General features: G+C 31.1%; 3 protein-coding genes across 4 annotated transcripts; 1 reads left to right on the forward strand and 2 right to left on the reverse strand.

Moving 5' to 3' along the window:
- The first annotated feature begins 4 nt into the window (after positions 1-4).
- Positions 5-12,512, forward strand: LOC102604042 (carbonic anhydrase 2). Of its 2 annotated transcripts, none has more exons than XM_006365172.2 (9): positions 5-64; positions 7,223-7,284; positions 7,530-7,670; positions 9,150-9,198; positions 9,738-9,854; positions 10,129-10,182; positions 11,098-11,183; positions 11,635-11,740; positions 12,170-12,512. In XM_006365172.2, exons 1-9 carry the CDS (start codon positions 5-7, stop codon positions 12,332-12,334), a joined length of 840 nt encoding a protein of 279 aa, XP_006365234.2. In that variant the 3' UTR covers positions 12,335-12,512. The 2 variants fall into 2 exon arrangements, with proteins under 2 accessions (XP_006365234.2, XP_006365235.1); XM_006365173.2 differs by lacking the exon at positions 5-64 and adding an exon at positions 6,841-7,048.
- Positions 12,513-13,446: 934 nt separating this feature from the next.
- Positions 13,447-16,926, reverse strand: LOC102604604 (2-methylene-furan-3-one reductase). Its single transcript, XM_006365174.2, has 4 exons — positions 16,333-16,926; positions 15,119-15,442; positions 14,444-14,603; positions 13,447-13,900 (listed from the first exon to the last, which is right to left on the reverse strand). Exons 1-4 carry the CDS (start codon positions 16,747-16,749, stop codon positions 13,635-13,637), a joined length of 1,167 nt encoding a protein of 388 aa, XP_006365236.1. The 5' UTR covers positions 16,750-16,926; the 3' UTR covers positions 13,447-13,634.
- Positions 16,927-18,427: 1,501 nt separating this feature from the next.
- Positions 18,428-20,778, reverse strand: LOC102604942 (probable nucleoredoxin 1). Its single transcript, XM_006365175.2, has 4 exons — positions 20,483-20,778; positions 19,843-20,322; positions 19,298-19,771; positions 18,428-19,189 (listed from the first exon to the last, which is right to left on the reverse strand). The coding sequence occupies exons 1-4, from the start codon at positions 20,579-20,581 to the stop codon at positions 18,599-18,601; spliced, it is 1,644 nt and encodes a 547-aa protein (XP_006365237.1). The 5' UTR covers positions 20,582-20,778; the 3' UTR covers positions 18,428-18,598.
- Positions 20,779-21,774: the final 996 nt, after the last annotated feature.

Genomic DNA, 21,774 nt, shown 5'->3' on the forward strand with positions numbered 1-21,774 from the left:
AATTATGGCTGGAAAATTAAGGAAATGCATGCTAATGTGTTGTTCAAGAAAGTCTCTCAATCAGGTTAGTTCTACATGGATGTCTTTATCATTTTATATTTTTGTGTCTTTGTTTTGAGTCAAATAATGAACTATGAACTATAGTTGGTAAATATGTGATACACCATATATATAACACCCTTATGTTTCTGACTCTGTTAATTCCAACCAAAAAGAAGAAAAAAAAATTCTAAAAAAACTACAACAATAATATACATAGTGTAATCTCACAAATGGGATCTGGAGAAGGTGATGTGACCAACACAGACCTTCCATCTACCTTGTGAGGATAGAAAAGCTAAATCTGAAAGCGAACTACTTGAGAATTTACAAGTATTACTAAAATACTATAAAGGGAAATCCATAAAATAAACCTCCCTCTGTCACAAAATGTTCTTGGTATATTTTTTCTTTACGAGATTCAAAAAATTCAAATATTTATACTGAATTAGTTTAGTCTAACTTCGATAAAAAAAATTGTTAAATGATTCTAGTTTAAAGGAAAAGTATATAATATATTAAGGCGGAGAGGATAATGTAGAATGAGTGTTTAGATGAGAGGGAGTTGTTCGGATGGTAAGCACCCCTCACTTTTAATCCAAAGGTTGTGAGTTACGTGCTCGACTCTAATTTTCTTTTGTCAAGGCTTTCTCATTTGGGCCTCTTATCATATGTTAATGGTTTGTATACTAGCCACATTGTTCGACTCTATCTATTCACCATATAATAGAGGTCAATAATGGAAAATAACTTTCAAATTTTAGATTGGATCATGATATAAATTACGAAATAAGATTAATAAATTTTGGATATTCTCGTTTTAATTCTTCATTCTGTTGAAATTTCCCCGCGTAAAAGACTTCAAAATTTAATAACAAAAAACCAAGGGAAAATAGGTGTATACTTTTACACCTTATAGTTGTCCATTAAAATAATTATAGACAATGTAAAAACATACATATTTTAAGTATAATTACTGTATAGTTTTATATAATATAGGCTAGCGACAGTAAAATCGGACTGCTTTTAAAGTTGTTACTTCAATCCGATCAACAAGCCCAAACTTCTTTAATGGACCACGTTTTGATCATTTTACTTTTATAAGTCCAAAGGCCCGATCCACTTAAGACCAACAAGCCCAAAACTCGAAAGTTTGTTAGATGGCTCCAACCCAACTAATTTTGAAAATAAGTGATTTTAAACTTTATCATAAAATATCAAATTCAAAAATCAAAAGTGGTATTCATTTTTGCAAAAAATTGTCAAACTTAAAATTATGTTCTCGTGGTCCTAGAGTAAAAGTTTAAGATTACTTACTCATAAGAGCATTTTTGTATAAATTAACAAACTATTAATTCAAATTAAATGTTATAACCACAGTTTCATTTAATTGTCATCCGTAGCAAACACTTGCCATTCGCCTCTCTCCCATATCTCACTTGCCACTCTCCCTTGCCTCTTACACTTTATACAAACACAAATGTATAAATTGCATTTGTGTTTGTATAAAGCGAGAGAAAACTGTATATACAAATGCAAATACATATATTTTCGTTCTATACACTTATAATTATACAAATACAGATATTTCCCTACCAGTTCTCTTTTGTTTTTCTCTCTTTCTCGCTTTATACAAACATAAATTATACAAATTACAATGTATAATTTGTGTTGTATAAAGCGAGAGAGATATTTGAAATACAAATGTTTTATTTCGATTCAATTGTATACAAATTCAAATTTTATGCAGATATACAAACACAATGACAATCATTGATACATATACATAGTAGTTACATATATATAATTATCTAACCGATATACATATACAATCGTTACACTTCTATACAAATGAGAGGTCTGCCAACGATTTATACAAATCTGATGCTCCATAGCAAACATAAATTTGCTATGAAGTGCAATTATGCAGCTATAGATATAGCATACAAATATGATTTTTATGTTTGCTAAATCTAAAATTTATCCTTATTTTTTTTTCGGGAGCAAGGATTGTCCAATTAAATTGTAGTTGTCTAAGTGATTACACAAATTCAAATTCATAATGCTACAATTTGAAAATACTATTTCTCTTCAAATTTACATGAAAGTGTTTGATTGTCATAAAATGAGATACAGATTTATTAAATTTATGGTAAAAAAAAAATCATGTAATTATAAAATCATATCATTAAAATTAAAAATTATTTTTAATAGACAAACATATTATTTTTCTTGCAACATACTGAACAGATATTATTAGAACACTTGTTTGCTACATAAGGTTGGTAAATGTTAGGGGCGGAAAATTCAAGCCAAACCTATATGATTCATTTAATTTGTTCAAATTTTAATTAATTGGATAAGATCATAAACGAATTAAAATTTGGTATAGTTCATCTTAATTCATTATAAAAGTTAGCTCAAAGTCGGTTCAAATTCAATTCGTCACTGTCCAACCCCAATAATTTAGTTCTTTTATATATCAAAATTTGCTCAAATCAATTTTTTTATAAATTTTGAAAAATTGATCTTCCTAAACTAATTTATAAAATGTTAAGCTTAGTGCCATAAACTTTCCTTCAATAAATTTTTATCCTACATATCACAACCCAAATAGTCCATTTCCCGCACTTATAAATATTTAACCATTAATAGCAATAAAAACCTTTCACAAAATTCATCTACAACACATATATATATGTGTGGGTGCGTGTATGTATTTGTATATGTATAGAAGAGACTAGAAGCACACATATTTTTTATCGACATGTATGCTTCAATTAGAATTAAAAATTTAAGATTGCATTAAAGGATACTTTTGTTATTTGAAAATTTAATAATTTATATATTTAAAAATTAGGTAAAAAATATTAGTACTTCACAAATTATTATAAATAACAATTTTAAATATTTTTAAAAACATATAAAAATGTTTGGTCGATTCCTCAAATGTCATTTGTGTCACGTCACATCAATCAAAACAAAAGAGTAAAGGTATTTCCAATAATTTATATATTTATAAATTATATTAAAAGTATTATAAATCGTGATAATAAGGAATTTAACATATTCTTAAAAATAATGTTGATTCTCAAAAATTATATGTATGTTATAAAATTAAAATATGGAAAATAACATATACTAGTCATGTTGACACGAGCCCTGTATGTAGTATATATTAAAAGAAGTAATGGTGAGAAGAGCTCACTAGAATAGAAACAAACCAATAAAGAAGGGTGTCACGTCACAAACCATTTGTGGTGATGAAAGTTATTCAAAATGGTAAGGTTGAAAATTGGGAAATGGCCTTTTCGACTTTCTTAAGAGCATTTACTTATAGTCCTCTTTAACCTTTCCAATTTCAAAAGAATAATTTGGGATATTAATGCTTTTGTTTTGGAATTCAGTTTGGAGTTTGGTCATATATACATTTGATAGGATAAGGATTACGTACAAAGTCATTAGTCTTTCTGTTTCAAAACAATTCCATATTTGGATACAAACAAATAGTAAGTAACTAATTTTTCATCATTTCTAAGAAAAATGTTTCAATTTGCATATGAATTTTGTGAAGTGGTTCTAATTTATCTATCATTTCCTTTATAAAAAAAGTGAGTGAGTTTTTATTCTTCTTGACTTATCACAAAAGTTTTTCAATATACTTCTTTTTCTTTCTTTTATAATAATAGTGAAAGATTAAATTGCCCTTAAAGTATGTGAAACAGTTTAGATTTGTCAATAAAATTCGTCCTTAAGATTAAAAATTCTATGTGCATTGGTTTTTTTCTTTTAATATTTGGTGTGAATTTCTAATATAGTTACTGACAATTTATTGAAATTAGTGATCAATGGAGTTTCGATGAAAGTGAAAAATCAATTTGATGATGTAGTTGATTTGAAATTAATGGTAGTTAATTTGAGCTTAGGGAATAGAGACATAGTTGTTTAAGGTTTTAAATGTTAAAAGAAGATAATGGAGTCGCCATCAAAATAGTGACCCTACTCAAATTTAGAGGGTTATAATTCTCACATAGTTCAAGAGCATAGTTAATCTTTTTTTTTCTTATATAAAAATCATATAATGGAAAGCTAGCTTTAGTTGTTTGTGAATAAGAAAAAAAATTAATCTCTCTGTCCAATAATACTTGTCTACTATTGATCTTACATACTCACTCTATCTGTGATTACTTGTCCATTTTTACTTGACACACCTATTAAAAAAAAAAAATTGACATAATGAGTTTATCATTTTACCCCTATTAATTGATATAATTTCAAAATCAATTTACTCATTAAAGAGGTTCTACCTTTTTCAAAAGCATTAACTCTCTAAATAAATTGAGGGTATAATAGGTATTATAAAATTATTTTTTCTTGATTTGTCAAAATGGACAATTAAAAAAGGAAAATTAGACAAGTAATTAGGGACAAAAAGAGTACTTATTAAAAAGTTATAAATAGAAAGGTAATTTTACTATATATCACCATTGAAATATAATAAACAGAATGTCCTGAAAAATGTAATAGGAGAAAATGACTATAATTAATAATAAGGATAAATTAGAATCTAAATATAAAATTAGTCATTGATTTCATAAAGTGGACAAATATTTGAACATCTCAAAATAGTATAACGAATAATTATTGTTGGACGAAAGGAGTAGTTCATATCAATAACAACAAAGATAGAATCCCAAAATTTGGATCATTTCCCAAAATCAAAGAACAAATTTAACTATTTTCCCAAACATTGATAAAACGTAGTCTTAATTATCATTGAAGAATGGTCAATTGATTGTGATTGCTCTCATATTGTTTCTCTTTTTTCACATTTTATTCCTTCAAACTTGATTTGTGAGATCGTTGTAATGGTCAATTGACCTTCAATAAGCCGGAAAAGGTGAATCAATTTAGAAATGATGGACTTTTTCCAACAAATTAGGATCTTGAAATTAAAAGAGTTTATTTATAATATGAAGAAGAAAAGTCCATTTTGATAGTATTTTAATTAAATGTATAGGATGTAATGAGTAACACAAAATTATTAAAGAATAAAAATTATTGATGAAATGTTGAGTCCAAAAGCCAAAAATAGAATGTCGTGGCACTCCATGGTTGACTTGCCCATGGGAAACAAACAGCCACCGGCAAGCCAGGAAGGCCACATTACACGTACTACCCCTTCACCTAATAAAACCTTATAATAAATTAATATTTAATAATCATAATCCTGTTTTTGACTTAGTCATATAATAATTAGGAGCAGAGCAGTATTCTATTATGTCCACTAAACTATTGTGCCTCTGTGCCCCCTGAGCCAGTTAACACCTTTCAGAGTCGTTTGATGTGAAATATAAAATTTAATAATTTTATAATAAATTATAAAATTATTTTATATTATATCTAATATTAAGTAGTCATTGAATTAGTGCAATCTTAAGTCATAATGACCGAGGTTTGGGCGAACCTTAACACTCAATCAAATTTAAGCAATTCCCACACCTTTGAAATAATGGTGGGACAAACGAAAAATATTAGATTTACAGGGAAACATATATATATAGAACATATTTTTAAATCGTTTGAACTTATATTGAAAGTGAGTAATATCACCAATGAGCTAGGTTGTTACAACAATACAATTTTTATTCTTTCAATTTATACTCCTCTTTTTACTAATAGTTATTCACTATTGACTTGACACATCTCTTACGAAATGATAAATAATAGGGGTAATATTACTATATTATCCTTTGACTTTATTAAATTTAATGCTATGAAAAATGTGTTACTTCCTTTGTCCAACAATAGTTGTCCACTATTGACTTGACACATTCCTTAATAAACAATAAATAATAGGGGTAATATTATTATACTATACTTTGACTTTATTAAATTTAATGCTTTGAAAAATGTGTTAGATGATAAATACTCATATTTAATATCAAGGGTAAAATAGACACAAAAGGTAAATTATCTCTTGATTTTCTAAATTAGACAAGTATTGATGGACATCTATTTTTAATACAGTGGACAACTATTGTTGGACGAAGGGAGTAGATGATACATAATATTTAATAGTAAGGGTAAAATAGACACAAAAAATAAATTATCTCTTGTTTTTCTAAATTGGACAAGTATTGTTGGACAACAATTTTAGTATATTGAACAACTATTATTGAATGGAGAGAGTATGATTCACTAGTCATTTTGGTCCGCTTAAAAAAGAATACCATATTTTTATATTTAGTAATAATTTAATATAAAATTCTTATTTTATCTTTAGTGAAATGATTCACAACCACACAAATATCTATAACTTAATTTAAACCACAAGTTTTGAAAGTCTTTCTTTCCTTTTTATACTTCGTGTTAAGTCAAAGTCATCACATACTCCCTCGGTTCCTTTTTTGAGAGTCAAATTAACTATTTTTCAAAGCTAAATCAGATTACATCAATTTGATAATTTAACATAAAAATTTGAATATTTAAAAACTATACTAAAAGTACTATAAAAGTTGTAATATTTCCATACTAATATGAATAACAATATATTTTAAAATATTGATCAAAATTCATATAATTTGACTGTAAATAAAAAGTGTGATAACTAAAAAGAAAGAAGCCAGTAATTTATAAATGTCATAATTGAAATGAAAAACTATTTTAATTGATTAACATAAAAAGTGAAACCAGTGGCCCATTCCTCCATAACTGCACCGCAAATGGGTGACGTTCCATCCATTAAGGCGTTGAATATTCACAAAAATAAAATTTCAATATAATTAAATATAATTTTCCAATTTCAATTTAGGTAAATAAAATATTTATCGAAATCCCAATCCAATTAACCATACCCAAATCTCTTTCTATAAATACTCTTTGTAATAGTCCTTTACAACACAAAGAACGTGAGTTTGTTTACTCTTTTGAGCGTTTTATTCATCCTCTTTCTCCCTTAGTTTCTTCATCATCAACGAAAATGACTTTATTTTCTACAAGTCGAGAGGTATATTCAAATCTTCATAGTTCTTCGTAATTTGCATATTGAATTTTGCTCGATATTCGCATATATAAAATCAAATACGATCGAATCCTTTTTCTCGTAGAATTATCAAAACAAATTAAGATCAACTAATCAACATGTAATTACGATTGTTTTAATTTTTTTTCTGACTTGCAGGTTACGAAAATGGCAGAAGATTCATACGAAGACGCCATTGCAGGACTGAAAAAGCTTCTCAGGTATAGAAAGAGATTTTCCATTTTTTGTCCTTTTCCATAAGGACTTTTGGTAGCTTCTGTAACGTAATTACTGTAATAAATTCTGTCCTGATCCGTAATTTCATAGTTTCCGATAAAAAGGAAATCAGACTGTAATTTCATCCTCCAATCCTCTAACTGTTTGTCTGTTTACATTACGCTGGGTCCCACAAGGATTGAGTAATTTAATATTTATTTTTTTAATTATTATTTTTTGTGGTTGGTAGTGAAAAGAATGAGCTGGAAGATACAGCTGCGGCGAAGATAAGGCAGTTGACGGCGGAGCTGGATGGCGCCGACGGGAAAAAGTCCGACCCGGATGAGAAGATCCGATCCGGATTCGCGCATTTCAAGGCGGAGAAATATGAGTAAGTTAAAATTAGGAAATTGTACTTTACCGTAAATAAATTCTGTCCTTTGCTATTAAAAGTTATATCCGAACCTTTGTGGCATCAAATATTGCATCATTCTCGGATATGCTGCCAGTTTTTTTTTTAACAAAATAAATAAATAAAATTAAAATTGACAATTATTTTCAGTTATTTTCGTAAGAAAATCATTTTAATATCGTTTTCATCCTCGAAAAGTATTTAATAAATTATATGTTATGGTTATTATTTTTTAAGTAGATGTGAAAAGAAAAAGTTAAAACGATAATTAAAATGAAATCGATTGAGTATTGAGCTGACTTGATTCAGAATTGATTATTTATTTTCCACAATTGAAGGTTGAAAGTTTGACCGACCGTGTGAAAAATGTTACTCAATTGAATTATTAGTGGTTGGATATTAGTGTTTTCCTTTAATTTTTATTTGTTACTTTAATCTAAAAAAAACATAAAAAATCAAATTGTGGGTCACTTAATTATCCTGTGGATATGTCTGTCTTTCAGAGCTTTCATTAATGTTGATAGAATTTATGTCATTTTATAATAGTAGTACAAATAAGGTATTAATGGTTTTATTCTAATTTCACTATTAGGTTTAAACTATTCTAACAAGGTCATATTGTACTTTAGTAAAGAAAAATAGAAGTAATTTATTATTTATCCAACCCTATTAATAACTGATGTTATTAAACACATTTCTTAGTATAGGACTATAGGTGTACCAAAAAAAAAAAGGCATGGAAAGTAATTTATCATAGTTTGCCAATTAGTATTACTCTTTTATCTTTATTCATATGAAAACATATTTGACTGAATATGAAATTTTAATTATTTTTTTGACGCATATCAAAAATATTTATTTTTAATTTATGAACAAGTAAAAATGAACGGTACCGGGTGATATCTGGTTAGTTCTAAAATGAAAGCTATGGAAACCAACTCTTTGATATGAGTGGATAAGTGGATTGCCAAGTGTTCAACTTGTGTATGGAAAATAGTGGAATCTTGATCATTGAAGGTCTACCCTTATATTATATGCCCACTATATTTCTTCTTGTATAAAATTATGGTCCTACATTGAGAAAAAGACTTTCAAATTAATGGAGTATAATATGGCACGACTACATAAAAGTTTGGCTAAAAAGATAAGAAAAAAAGTTGTTTTGATAGAGAATTTTAAGTTTATTTCCAACTAATTCTTGAAAGTAAAGCATATATATTTAAAAATTCACTAAAAAAAAAAAGTAAGAATCCTACTCTTAAATGATTAGAAGGGAATGATATATCACCTAATTCTCTTATTTGTGGGGTTAATTATTTATGTAGTCCAAAAGCTAAAGAATATTTCTAATTTGAATGAAAAGCTTCTTTAGATAGTGTTAGTAAATATTTATGCCAATTTTAATCATGTTAAACATTTTTAAAATCTTAACCTTGGTTTTTGTACTTCATTTTATAGGAAAAACCCGGAGTTGTATGGACAACTTGCCAAAGGTCAAAGCCCTAAGGTAATTCATAATACTCGTTCACTTTTATGTGTTCATTTTAAATTTTACATATTTCTTAAGAAATTATAATGATTAACATGAATATTTTACCACAATATTTATATTAATTTATATATAGCTTTATATTTGAAATACTATACAACAATACAAGTAAAAGTGAACATAGTTAATCATGGCCTTGATTAGTTAATCTAGTTAATTCCTATGATCAAAAGCTTATGGAAAAAATTATCCTTAACTCATATTTCTCACCATATATTGAATTTATATATTATATTATTTTCTTAAGTCTTTTTCCTCCAATCAAAGCTCTCAAGAATAATTATTCTCTCTTGCATATATACTCTTAGGCGTTATTCCCCATTATATCCCCAAACTATTTTAATGTAAATCAACATCAATACTTGCCGTCCAAAATGTGAATTTTGTTCCTAAATATTGAACTTTAGTTTTATATTTTGGACTTCACAACAATGGTAATGACGTTTAAGGCACGTTAATAAGTACTTATGTATAATTTGTGATTAAATTATGTGCAGTTCTTGGTTTTTGCTTGCTCCGATTCTCGAGTTTGCCCATCACACATCCTCAATTTCCAACCAGGAGAAGCTTTTGTTGTCCGTAACATCGCCAACATGGTCCCTCCTTACGACCAGGTAAATTTTCGAGAATAGACTGATGGTCTGCTAATATGACCTTTTTCGAATTAAAGCCCAAAGAGACAAATCAACAAGAAATAAAAAAAAATCTGAAAAGAAAAGAAAGTAAAAGATCAAAATAATGATGTGGATATTTATGGCATAAAGTTTAGATAAATATTCGTAGTTGAATTGCAGATTCTTTAACCCATATTTATGTACTATTTATCCTCTACTTTTTCCACGTTTTCTTGATTTAAACTCTAATTTTGTTGTTGATTATACATTACAGACAAAATATTCTGGAGTGGGAGCAGCAGTCGAATATGCAGTTGTCCACTTGAAGGTCAGTCATTTTTATGACATATGAAGTTTGTTTTTACACCTCTGCTTAATTAATTAATAATTAATAAATAATAAAGGTGTAGATCATTTTATCCTAATTAATTAATGAGGTCAAGAACAAAGTACATGTCTTTTAGCATGTTATTTCATGGTCCAATATTGGTCCAAAGATACCTAATTCAATTAAAGAGATTCCTTTCTTACTTAACTTCTCCTCATATTTATATAAATTGAAAATGTCAACTTGTGTGACATTGACCTTTTATAATTATCTAAAATTAAGAAAGAAAAATTTGACATTTTTTAAATTGTCGAGCCTAATTCACCATCTCGTCAATTTTGCTCAATAATATTTATATTAATCATTATTTCAAATAAAAGTCATTCTATATATTTTGATTTAGAAAAACGATAATCACATTTAATCGAGGACATTCTTTGTAATACCCTAAATTTGAAACATTTTCAACTCTCTAAACATTATTTTGTGTAACTTTTCAGAGACAATATTTCTATTAACTTCAGTCCAACAGGATCTACTTGTCTGATTTGGTCTGTAAACTGCCTCAAATTGAACCCCATGTGCATGGTAGAAACCAATAAATTAGCTCAAAACTTCAGCCATAAGTATAGGGATTAGTACAAATCATTTAAAATTTTGATAATCTTTAATTTAATTGCCCATACTTGTCCTTTTTCCTATATATTTGGAGTTGTAAATTAAACAAATGCAACAAGTGGAAATCCAAATATACATGTTAATTACTTCATCAGTTCTTAACTTTAGCTTAAGCCTTAAGAAAGTAGGGATTAGTAAATTCATTTTTAAAAAAAAATAATTGCCTGTATTTTCCTTTTTTCTCCTATTTATTTGGAGTTGTGAATTTAAAAATGAATAAAATTTGTACAATTATAGGTGGAGAATATTTTGGTGATTGGGCACAGCTGTTGTGGAGGTATTAAAGGACTTATGTCTATTCCTGATGATGGGTCCACTAAAAGGTTGGTTTTTTAATTTTTTTTAACTAATTAAATAACTATATAATGATTGATAATGGAAGTGGACTTATCAATAAGTGAATAGTCACCCTTATAAAGCTGTTGATAAATGAAAGATGATCAGTCCACTTGACTTTTAAAAAAAGCAAGTCTACTCATCAATCTGTCATTTAGTTCTTATACATATTTATTACTTATACTTTTAAAAAAATTAATAAAAAAATATTTTTCTCTTTAATTTATGTGACATTTTTTTTATTTTTCAAAAGTTAATTTGACTAATTTTAGAAATTAAATTGAACTTGATCAATTTAAATTTTTCTAGCTAAAATTTATATATATTTAAAAACTATATGAAAGTATTATGATTGATTAAGGTTTATCTAGTTTGAATCTCGAAAAATAAAATTATATTTAAAGGTCTTCTTATACTTTGAGTACATTAAAAATGCAGTGATTTCATTGAAGAATGGGTGAAAATTTGCTCAACTGCCAAGGCAAAGGTAAAGGCAGAATTCTGCGATTTGGATCACAATGAACAATGCACAAAATTGGAGAAGGTATATCTCAATTCATGTGATGCACTTTTTTTCTATAGATATTTGTCGCAAAAATAATAATAAATATTTTTCTATATTTAAAAGTAATTTAACTTAAATTTCTCATTTTACTCTTAATGAGCTTCACTGGTATGACATCTATGACTTGATTGACTCATGTTTGACCATAGATTTTGAGAGTATTAATCTTAAAAAAAAATTGAAGTCCCAAAAAATTGGTCCAAACCAGTTCTTGGGTGACATTTCACTTTTGCTCATAGAACTTCAACTTTTTTCTGAGTAAAATGCATGTTCCGATACAACTTCAAAAAACTCATTTTAGATTGCAAATTTCAAAAGTGTCTCTTGAACTTTGTATTCAGTCAAAATGCGCGGAAAGGGAGTAAAACATAAATGCAATGTTAATTTTTTTTGTATGATGTTGAGCAGGAAGCTGTGAATGTATCACTAGGCAATTTATTGACATATCCATTTGTGAGAGAAGCTGTGGTGAAGAAAAGCATTGCATTAAAAGGTGGACACTATGATTTTGAGAATGGATCCTTTGAGCTTTGGAATATTGACTTCAAACTTACTCCTTCTGTTTCACTCTAAACCATGCATGTTGAAAAATTTACAAATTTTCATGTAATCAATTGTAATTGTGTTTCAAGTTTTTTTTCTTTACTTGATTTGCATTTTGATGTAAATGTATTACTGAACAACAATGTGGTGTATCATCACATATATAAATAATGTTAAAATGGCTGTTTTCAGCTTTGAGCTTAAATCATATTACGTTATTATTGTCGGTGTATGAAATTTTTACATTATCAGTTACTTTTACTTGTTATAACGGATAATCGATTTTATTTCCTTTTTCGGTAAATAAAGATTCTTATTATCAAACAAGAATATGTACAACGGCACTTACACCCTATGACTCTACATCTTCAATGCCACTAACTTTTGAGGAACAGAGACTCTGCCTTTTCTTAAAGTAGTATAGATAAAAAGTGATTAAAAAAATGAAAGTCATCTTTTTTAGGAATTGGATGAATGACAACCTTTTCTAAGTGGCTCTGCCTGATTTAAGATAAGAGATAATTAAACCTTTTACAAATTTAGCTAGCGTTTGAATATAAAATTTCAATTTTTTAAGAAAAAATTGATTTGAATTTGAAAATGTGTTTTGGACATAGTTTTTCAAAGCATATTTCACTATTTTTTTTTATTGAAAAAAAAACATGAAACAAATTATGTATATGTAGAAGCACGCTTAATTGATGCAGTTCATCATTATCACAAATCATAATTAATATATAGTCAATTCTTTCAATAGTGGTAACACTTGTCTAAACGTTTCATGATTGCGATGGTGAGGTGCTAGATGGGCTGAATTTGACGAGTGAAAATAGATTGAGCTAATAAATGAGAGCATTATTAACCTACTCAAACTTGGGTGAGTCATATTTTCATCAGCTAGTTTGTCAATTCTAAGATTAGTTTTAGACAATGCCATGATTAAATATTGATCGAATCCTTAAGGTAGGGACGACAAAATTAGTTCATAAAAACATGGTTCCTTTATTCCGTCCAAGTTTGGTAAAAATAAAATTCTTCCTTGTGCTATGAATTCAAAAATTGGTAAAACTATGTTTCAAACCGAGCGAACACAATGAGGTCCTACGCGGTGTGAATCCAGATTAGTCGGGCTCCAATACAGGTACCAAACATCAGACATTGAATTCAAAAAGAGTGAACACAAAAATCCTCCTTAGTAATTATTTCTGTGTCCAACATGATCAACATACATGCTGTTTTGATCAGCCACATGCCACAATAGGCTTTGAGGAACAAAAACTTCTCCTTTTCCCTAAATATATTAAAAATTGCACAAAATGAGAGTTACCTTTTAAGGAATAGGATAAATGACAACTTTTCCAGTGGCTCTTCCAGTTTCAAGATGAGAGAAAGCATCCACAACCTTATCAAATGGGAATGGTCCCTTTGGATCTATCACTGGTTTCACCTTCCCACTCTCCAAGTATGGGTTCAGTTTCTTCAACATTTCTCCATTTGATGTCACCACAAATCTAAAACCTGGTGGAGTTACTGCCCCTGTTAGCACTACCACACTCCCACCTTCCTTCACTGCCTTCACCGCCTTTTCACCCTGACCTGTAGTCAGGACCAAGAAGTTGTTAGTAGAGGTGGATCCAAAATCTAATTAAAACCGATGGATTCAACCATTAAGATTCTTAGCGCTGGAAACTTTGTAGAAGAATTAACCTAAATAGCAGCCCACTCAACAGCTTAAACTAAAGATAGCCGTCAGATGTATAATATGTATATAACCATTTATAATCAGTATAAAATTTATATAGACCGGCTAGAGATTGTAAATAATGAATCGGGCGGTCTATTTATGTAAAGATCCCAACATTGTACTTATGAAATGATGAGTTCAGAATTTAATAAGGAAATTTTGCAATTGTAGTTTTTGATCATCAATTGATTCAAAATATGCATCAAAACATTGCCCATTTGACCATCAATTGATTCAAAATATGCAGTTTTGATCTTTATGCTTGTGAATATTCACTATTATTAACTGTTAAACCATTTAGTTAGCTATGTGTTATGTTAAATTTGTACGTGCATTTTGTCCCGACAATGTGTATACTAAAATGGCCATTGTTTAAGTTGAAACTAAGTTCTTACCAACAGAATCATAAACAACATCAAACTTGTCAGGTAGATCTTCGAAATTATCCTTAGTGTAGTCAATAGCTAAATCAGCTCCTAAGCTTTTCAGGAGTTCCAACTTCCCTGTGCTGGAGGTAGCTGCTACTTTTGAAGCACCAAATACATGTTTCGCAAGCTGCGTAACAGAAAAAAACACGACACATCAGCTTCATTTTTTAGCAGCAGGGGCACATGAAAATAAAAAAGGTTTGAACATGCAGAAAAGATAGCAAAAACTATTCCGCCTACTAGATCGTTTACACAAAAATAGGGTAAGAGGCTATTTTATTTATCTTTAAAAATGCCCAATGGATTATTGAATCCATATGATGTAATGTGCGAGATGAAGAAGACGGGTGACTGCTAATTCAGGGGAGTAAATGATGAAGACTGAAAAAACAATTTAATTTGGCATTGTCCTCAAAGAATCCTACCGAAAGCCAAGTCAGTATGCTATCTACGTAGACGCTAGCACCAGAATATTTTAATCTGTTGTAGTGGACAGCCTGTCTTATTTTCTAAGTTACGAATCTCACTCTTTATGGAAGGTTACTCATAGTTATCATTAGATGACCTGAACACTTTTCTAGAAATCATGTTTTTCTAAAACTGAAATATACATTTAAATGAGACTTATTGAAATGTTCATACCTGGATTACAAGGGATCCAACACCACCAGCACCTCCCAAAACAAGAATGGATTGGCCAGCAGAAAATCCAGCTTTCTCAAGACCTTCATAAGCAGTTTCAATAACTAGAGGAAGAGCAGCAGCCTCCGCAAAACTCAGATTCTTGGGTTTCAAAGCAACTAGTTTCTCTTCAACAGCAGTGTACTCAGCTAAAGATCCAAATTGATTTGGTCCATCTATTGCTTTCTCATTTATATCTCCATACACTTCATCTCCTTCTTTTAACTCCTTTACTTGACTACCAACTTTCACTACCACACCAGCAACATCATAACCTGGCACAGTCTACACAAACAAGAAAGTATATGTTTTAGACTACATATTCCACAACAGGAAAAATTGTGTGATTTTGTCCGATTAGACTTGTATGATCATCTCTTCTTAAAAGACACTTTTGTTTACTTAATTATAACTTCAGCAAAACCTCTCACTTCTGAGTCTGATTCTTTTCCATGGGCCAAATACATGGAAATTGCACAGACAACATGTTAAATTGTGTGCTCATCTCATCTAAAAACACAAAATTTTAGAAAAATCATACTTCTATTCAATCATTTCAATCTTCAACAGTTGCAAGGATGTCGAGATATATGATTAAGTAAATAAATGTGTGCTTTTTTCTAACAACTTAAGCTTTTAGATGAGATGCGACTCACTTCAACATGGTATCATAATAGGCAGAAGTTGCAAGTTCAAATCTCATTGCCACCCGTTATCAGAGAAAAAATCACGTGTTTGACTCATGAAAAAGAATCAAACCCGCACGCGAGGGAACTTTTAGATGAAATATCACACAGTTAAACATGGATAGTGCAGATAATCTCTAATTTAATATTGACCTCCCATGATTTCGAAGGTAATTTTTAAGAAGTAGTGAACACTACAGTCATGAAGTGAAACGTCACAAAAAACAGTTTGAACATTTTCTGTGCTGAAATCTTAGGAGAAAAGTTGCTCTATCACTGTAAACATATGACAGTTGGGCCTAACTCCATGTTCAACCAATGTGGATGGCCTAAATCCATATAAACAGACCGACTATCCATTCCTCAACCATGGGTTCTAACCCACTCTAACAAACATTATAACACAAGCATGAGAAAAGCAATTGTACCATTAAAACATGGAATTCAAACTAAACTCAAAGATAACAAGATAAGGGTGCCTAAACTTACTGGAAGTGGAGAATCAGTGGCCTTAAATTTTCCGAGCCTTCGTTTAAAATCAATAGGGTTAAGAGCAGCAGCAACAACCTTAATCAAGACTTGATCTTCCTTAATGTCAGGAACTGCAACATTGGACTCCAACTTCAAAACATCAACACTTCCATAATCAGTATAACTCCAAGCTTTCATTTCAGAAGGAATAGAAATGCTTGTGGATGTTTGAGCAGCTGCAGCTTGAGAACTAGCAGAGACTCTAACTGGCAAAACAGTGGAAAATTGGCTTCTTTGAATAAAAGTTTCAGCTTTTCTGCTACCCTTTACTCTAAGAGCAGAAGTAGAAGAAAATGGAGAGTGAAGAGAAGAGAAAGAAGAGGGTGGATGAAGGGGTTTGAGTTGAAGAGTAGTGGAAGATAACAGAGTTTCCATTGTTCTTCTTTCTTTCCAGCTGTTTTTTTACCTCTCACTCAGTATTTTCCTCAAACACTTTATGTGCATGATTGAGAAGTTGAAATGCTAGATTTTGGCTTCTGTTTTTTTGGGTAGAATTCATTTTCAGCCATCCATTTGTTAGTAAAATAGTGATTTGGAATATCCTGTCCTCATAATTTTCCCTGTTTTTGATGAGGCCATAAGGAAATTAATAGCCACAAACTAACAAGAGCATTCAAGCACAATATACCAACATGATGAGTTGTAGTGAAAAGTAGAATTGTTTCATCCTTAACTAGAAGTTCGAGTTCGAGCTAAAAGTATGGAGAAAATCCTTGAGAGAGCCACTCCTAAAATAGCCATTGCAGTGTGAATTCAGATTAGTCGGAGCTCCAACTTGACGCCAGTTGGGAATACAAAATAAGAACAACATAATGGGCGTGATGGCAACTTTTATTTATTTATTTAAGTAATATTTGTGAAGTTCTAATGTATTAGAGATTAGTGAATATATGGGTAGATAAGATATCAAATATAGGATTTGCAATTTTTTAGCAACTTTTGTTTGTTATATTTACCCCCGACATTTTCATCGAAATAGTTAGATCTATGTTGCTCGAACTTTTTTAAAATATCAAGAGTACAAACAGATCTTTCAAAAATAGTGATTTTTTCGGAGGATCCGACACATAGGGCCCTCTGCTTTCTTTATCTGGATTGACTTTAGTCCATCTAGCACCTTCCAGTCATCTTGTGGAGGTTAAAAAATAAAATGTAGTTATCATGTTGGCTCTCATTGTTCTACTACTTGGCTTCAAGCCTTAAAAACACGTCTTTTGCAAAAACATAAGGTAAGACTGCGTATAATAGACTCTTGTGGTCTAGCCCTTCCCGAACCCTGCACATAATAGTGGAAAGGGGTGGATTTACCTTGGGCCAAGGGGTGTCACGTGACATGGCTTCATCGGAAATTTTTATTATTAAATTAAATAGGTAAACATAATTGAAAAGCATAATACAAATAAAGGATAAATTTAAAAAAGTGACACAGCTTGTACAAAAGAGCAATGTAGCTCAGACGGTCAGGGGCTTAACTTTTGCCCAGTTGATGGGGGTTCGAATCTCAATAACACCATTTTCTTACTTGGTTAATTAAAATTTTAATTTTAATTTATTTCCTAGAGACATAAAAATGCTAAAAAAATTAAGAATTTTTTAATATAATATTATAGTTTTTAAATATAACATTATAATTTTTAATATAACATTATTATTTTTTAATTATTTATTTTTATTTTAAAATGTGACATCCCTTATGAAAAATCCTGTGTACGTCATTGATAGTGGGAGCTTTAGTGCACCAAACTGCTCCTCTTTTGGCTTTAAGAGAAGCTTGGTAGCTCCGTAACCTATCAAGGAGGTGGTTTTGCCCATCTATAAGGACAGTAGTATTGACGATCGATTTTACCCTCCATGTTCTCACTGTGAGATGAAAATAAGAGAGGTCAACCGAGGAACAACAACATACCCAGTGAAATTCCACAGGGTAGATTATACGCAAATCTTACCCCTACCTTGTGGAGGTAGAAAGACTGTTTCCAAAAGACCCTCGACTCATGTACATGGCCAAAAATTTGTGATCAACCTGAAGAACCACTAGTACCATACATGGTTGCATAATTAAGTTGAACTAACAACTATTTACTAGAAGGTCAGACATAAAAATGATGCAAATTACACACAAATCACTATTTTAATCACAAGATGAACTAGAGGTCATGTATGAGGTTAAAGTGGATCTATCATGTTGCTAAATGGAGCTCGGCTTTTCATCAAACATTTGTTTTCAGTTCATTTCTTCTTGTTTTGGAGCACATTTTGGATGGAGTCCATAGTCGCAACGTTTGCAGAAGAAAGCCCACCCGTACCCCATCTCCTTGCACCCGCTGCAAAGATACACTTGCTGATGTATCAGTGCAAGTTCATGCTCATTGTGAATTTCATTTCTGTCTTTCTTGGGCCAACCCGTTGTATTTTTGTCGAGTTGTTGCTGCAAAATCTTTATATGGTCTTCTGTGAAGGGATAGGCTCCTGCACCGTGTGCCTCTAACAGCTGCCTTACTTGTGTATTCACAGTGCAGCCATTAGGACTAATTGCTATGGCCACTGGAATGCCTACAATGCTGAATCTGCGCGACAGAAATGACCTCCTTTCATCGTCAAAAGGAAGTGCCAACCAGGGCATACTTGAAAAGATGTTATTAAAGGAAGGTTCATCTTGATCACTAGAGATGAAAATCACTTCAAACGTTTCGTCTTTCTTCTTGATTTCATGGTATGCAGTTACGAGTTTGGGTTGAAATTCTCGACTTGGGAGACTCCAACTTGCTGCAAAATACAGTACAATGTTGTTCCCTACTAGTTTGTGTACAGGAACCTGAACAAGTTTAATGAAAAATAACATTGATTAGGAAACACTAACTTCATCAATCCCTTTGAAATGAATTCGCAGTTTCATTCACTTATTTCAACCGACTAAACTTACCTTTAAACCGCCATTTGAAATGACAAAATCTCGATCTGCAGTAACAAGGATAGACTCTAATGTTTGTGCTTCTAGTTTCTTCTTCTTTAGATTAGCTAAAGTTACAAGCTTTTCTTGTGTGAAAGGAAATGCTTCATCTCCATATTCTTCGACAAATTTAACTGCATTTTGCTGCAAAGTCTTTCCATCTGGACTTAATACGACAAGCTGTGGTAGGAGTTTATGCTCAAAGTACTGAACAAGTCTCTCACAGTTCTTGTCTTTGAAAGGTAAAGCCAACCACGGCATTGCTTCAAAGCCTTCTTTAAAATCCTCATATTTTTCATCCAGAGAAATCAGCACAATTTCAAAGTTGTTCCCTTTAAGCTTTTCGTATACCTCTGCTAGCTTCAAGGTGAAATTCTTGCACCCTCTATGAGTACTCGTTCCGAAATATAGGCAAACTGTTTTCCCTTCAAGCTCAGACACGGAAATCTGTAAACAAGCATGTCGAAAATAAGCACAAAAACTACAATGCATAGAAATGATCAACTCAAGGACATTACCTTTTTCTCTTCATTCGAGATCAAGAAATCGCGTGATCCATAGACCAGAAGAGACCTCAAAGACTGATTCTCCTTAGCCCTCTCTTCTTCCAGCCTCAAGTAATTAATTCTTTCAGATGTAAATGGATAGGCTTCAGGACCAAAGTTCTTGATAAATTTAACGCCATCGTTGCTCAAAACTTTGCCTGTCCCATCAAGAATAACAAGATGTGGAATTGCCCTTACTTTGAATAACTGCTTTAAGTTCTTTCTAGCCTCAGCATCAGAAAAAGGAACAGCAAGCCACGGCATTTTCCCAAAGTATTCATTAAACGATTCGTCATCTTTATCAGATGAAATGAACACTATTTCAAAGTCACCTTTAGGATATAGACTCTCATAAGCTTCCACCAACTTTGGTGTAAACTGGCGACATGGACCACACCATGAACCGGAGAAATACAAGCCCACAATCTTTCCTGTTATGCTGCTCAATGTAACCTACAAACAAGCATAAGATCAGTGATCCAGTTTGTTTTTGTTCAATCTTTCTTGTTCTTAAATAAGATTATAGAGGAAGTATATACAGTCAAACGTCGTTATAACAACTTAGAAAAGGTTAATTTAGAAACATTTGAAGGGATAGTGCCAGTATACATACCTGTTCGCCGTTTGTACATATTAGAAAGTCTCTCTCCTTTGAAGACAGTACAACTGTGAGATCATTCAAGGAGTTTTCTAGATCAATTGCCATAGCCATCAGTTACTGATTCCTATCTCTCTCAAAACTGTACAACACTCAACATGTTTCATTTGACATGTTCTGTTTGATTCTCTCTTAAAGGAAACTTATTAGGGACAACGAGCACTTGCCGGTCAATTTCATCTGAAGTTTCAACCTGGCCGGCCCTGTCACAAATACATATTAAATTGGATTAGAAGTATTAGCTGCCTAGACTAAAGTTTGAAGGGCATTTTGTTACAATTTGCAACAATATTATATAATCAAAATAAACTATACAATAGTGACAAATGAAATGGAATATTATTATTTATATTACAATTAGAATGGACAGTGGCATCTTGATTCCTCCACTGACCAAGATTCCTCATATATGCTGCTTTGTCTTTGGCCTGCCGGCTTCTCCAAACAACTTTATTAAAATTCTCTTTATTTATGAATCTTTTTTGAGTGGTGTACTGATAAAATTGATTTTTTTTTCATTAATTAATCATATAGTAATATTTTCATGTACATATGTAGCTTATCATCTGAAGGAGAAAAGTAAAAGAACTAATTGATGCAAATTCTTATAAGCTTTTCCAGTCCAGGTAAGTGAACATCATTTTCATTTCAATCATCTTTACCTGACATGTCAGAGCCAGGTCCATTCTCGTTTGGGCTCCAGGTTCATGCTCTAGTTGAACCTGGGTGTGAAGGAGGGTGTTAAGAGTGGGTTAAAGTGCTACATTGGTTGGGAAACGGACTGGTGATCTACTTATATGAACTTGGGAAATTCCTCCCCATGAGCTAGCGTTTGAGGTTATTGATCACTATTAAACAATGTATATGTTCCTTATGTTATATAACATAGTCATAAAACAAGATTTAGAAGTCATCAACCATAATCACAGATTAAGCTTTAAAACAAACTTCATCATCACAAACACATCCTTCATTTGTTTTTTTTTCTCTGCGTTGCTCTGTATGATCTTCCTCAGACCTCAGGATCCATGTTGTTATCCTTTTTCTTCTCGAGTACATTTTGGGTGCGGATCAAAGCTACACTCTTCACAATGGAATGACCATATCTATCCTGTTGGTATGCCACGAACTTTGGAAAAGGCGATTGCATCCTTTCATCGCCAAAGGGAAGAGCTAACCATGGCATTGTAGCAAATTAGTCACCAAAGGAAGCGCGATTTTTGTCAATGGATAAGAAAATTACTCCC

The sequence above is a fragment of the Solanum tuberosum genome, unplaced genomic scaffold (assembly GCF_000226075.1).
Source record: "Solanum tuberosum cultivar DM 1-3 516 R44 unplaced genomic scaffold, SolTub_3.0 scf00540, whole genome shotgun sequence".
Taxonomy (NCBI): Eukaryota; Viridiplantae; Streptophyta; class Magnoliopsida; order Solanales; family Solanaceae; genus Solanum; species Solanum tuberosum.

What these genes read in the sequence shown, in the direction of transcription:
- LOC102604042 (XM_006365172.2), top strand. Translation starts at nt 5, where the DNA reads ATGGCTGGAAAATTAAGGAAATGCATGCTAATGTGTTGTTCAAGAAAG. An exon ending in TTCAAGGCGGAGAAATATGA is followed by an intron (nt 7,671 to 9,149) that starts GTAAGTTAAAAT and finishes TTCATTTTATAG; the next exon opens with GAAAAACCCGGAGTTGTATG. An exon ending in TGGTCCCTCCTTACGACCAG is followed by an intron (nt 9,855 to 10,128) that starts GTAAATTTTCGA and finishes TATACATTACAG; the next exon opens with ACAAAATATTCTGGAGTGGG.
- LOC102604604 (XM_006365174.2), bottom strand. Translation starts at nt 16,749, where the DNA reads ATGGAAACTCTGTTATCTTCCACTACTCTTCAACTCAAACCCCTTCAT. An exon ending in CCACTGATTCTCCACTTCCA is followed by an intron (nt 15,443 to 16,332) that starts GTAAGTTTAGGC and finishes TTGTTTGTGTAG; the next exon opens with ACTGTGCCAGGTTATGATGT. An exon ending in TGTTGTTTATGATTCTGTTG is followed by an intron (nt 13,901 to 14,443) that starts GTAAGAACTTAG and finishes TCCTGACTACAG; the next exon opens with GTCAGGGTGAAAAGGCGGTG.
- LOC102604942 (XM_006365175.2), bottom strand. Translation starts at nt 20,581, where the DNA reads ATGGCTATGGCAATTGATCTAGAAAACTCCTTGAATGATCTCACAGTT. An exon ending in TCTCGAATGAAGAGAAAAAG is followed by an intron (nt 19,772 to 19,842) that starts GTAATGTCCTTG and finishes GCTTGTTTACAG; the next exon opens with ATTTCCGTGTCTGAGCTTGA. An exon ending in TTTCAAATGGCGGTTTAAAG is followed by an intron (nt 19,190 to 19,297) that starts GTAAGTTTAGTC and finishes AAACTTGTTCAG; the next exon opens with GTTCCTGTACACAAACTAGT.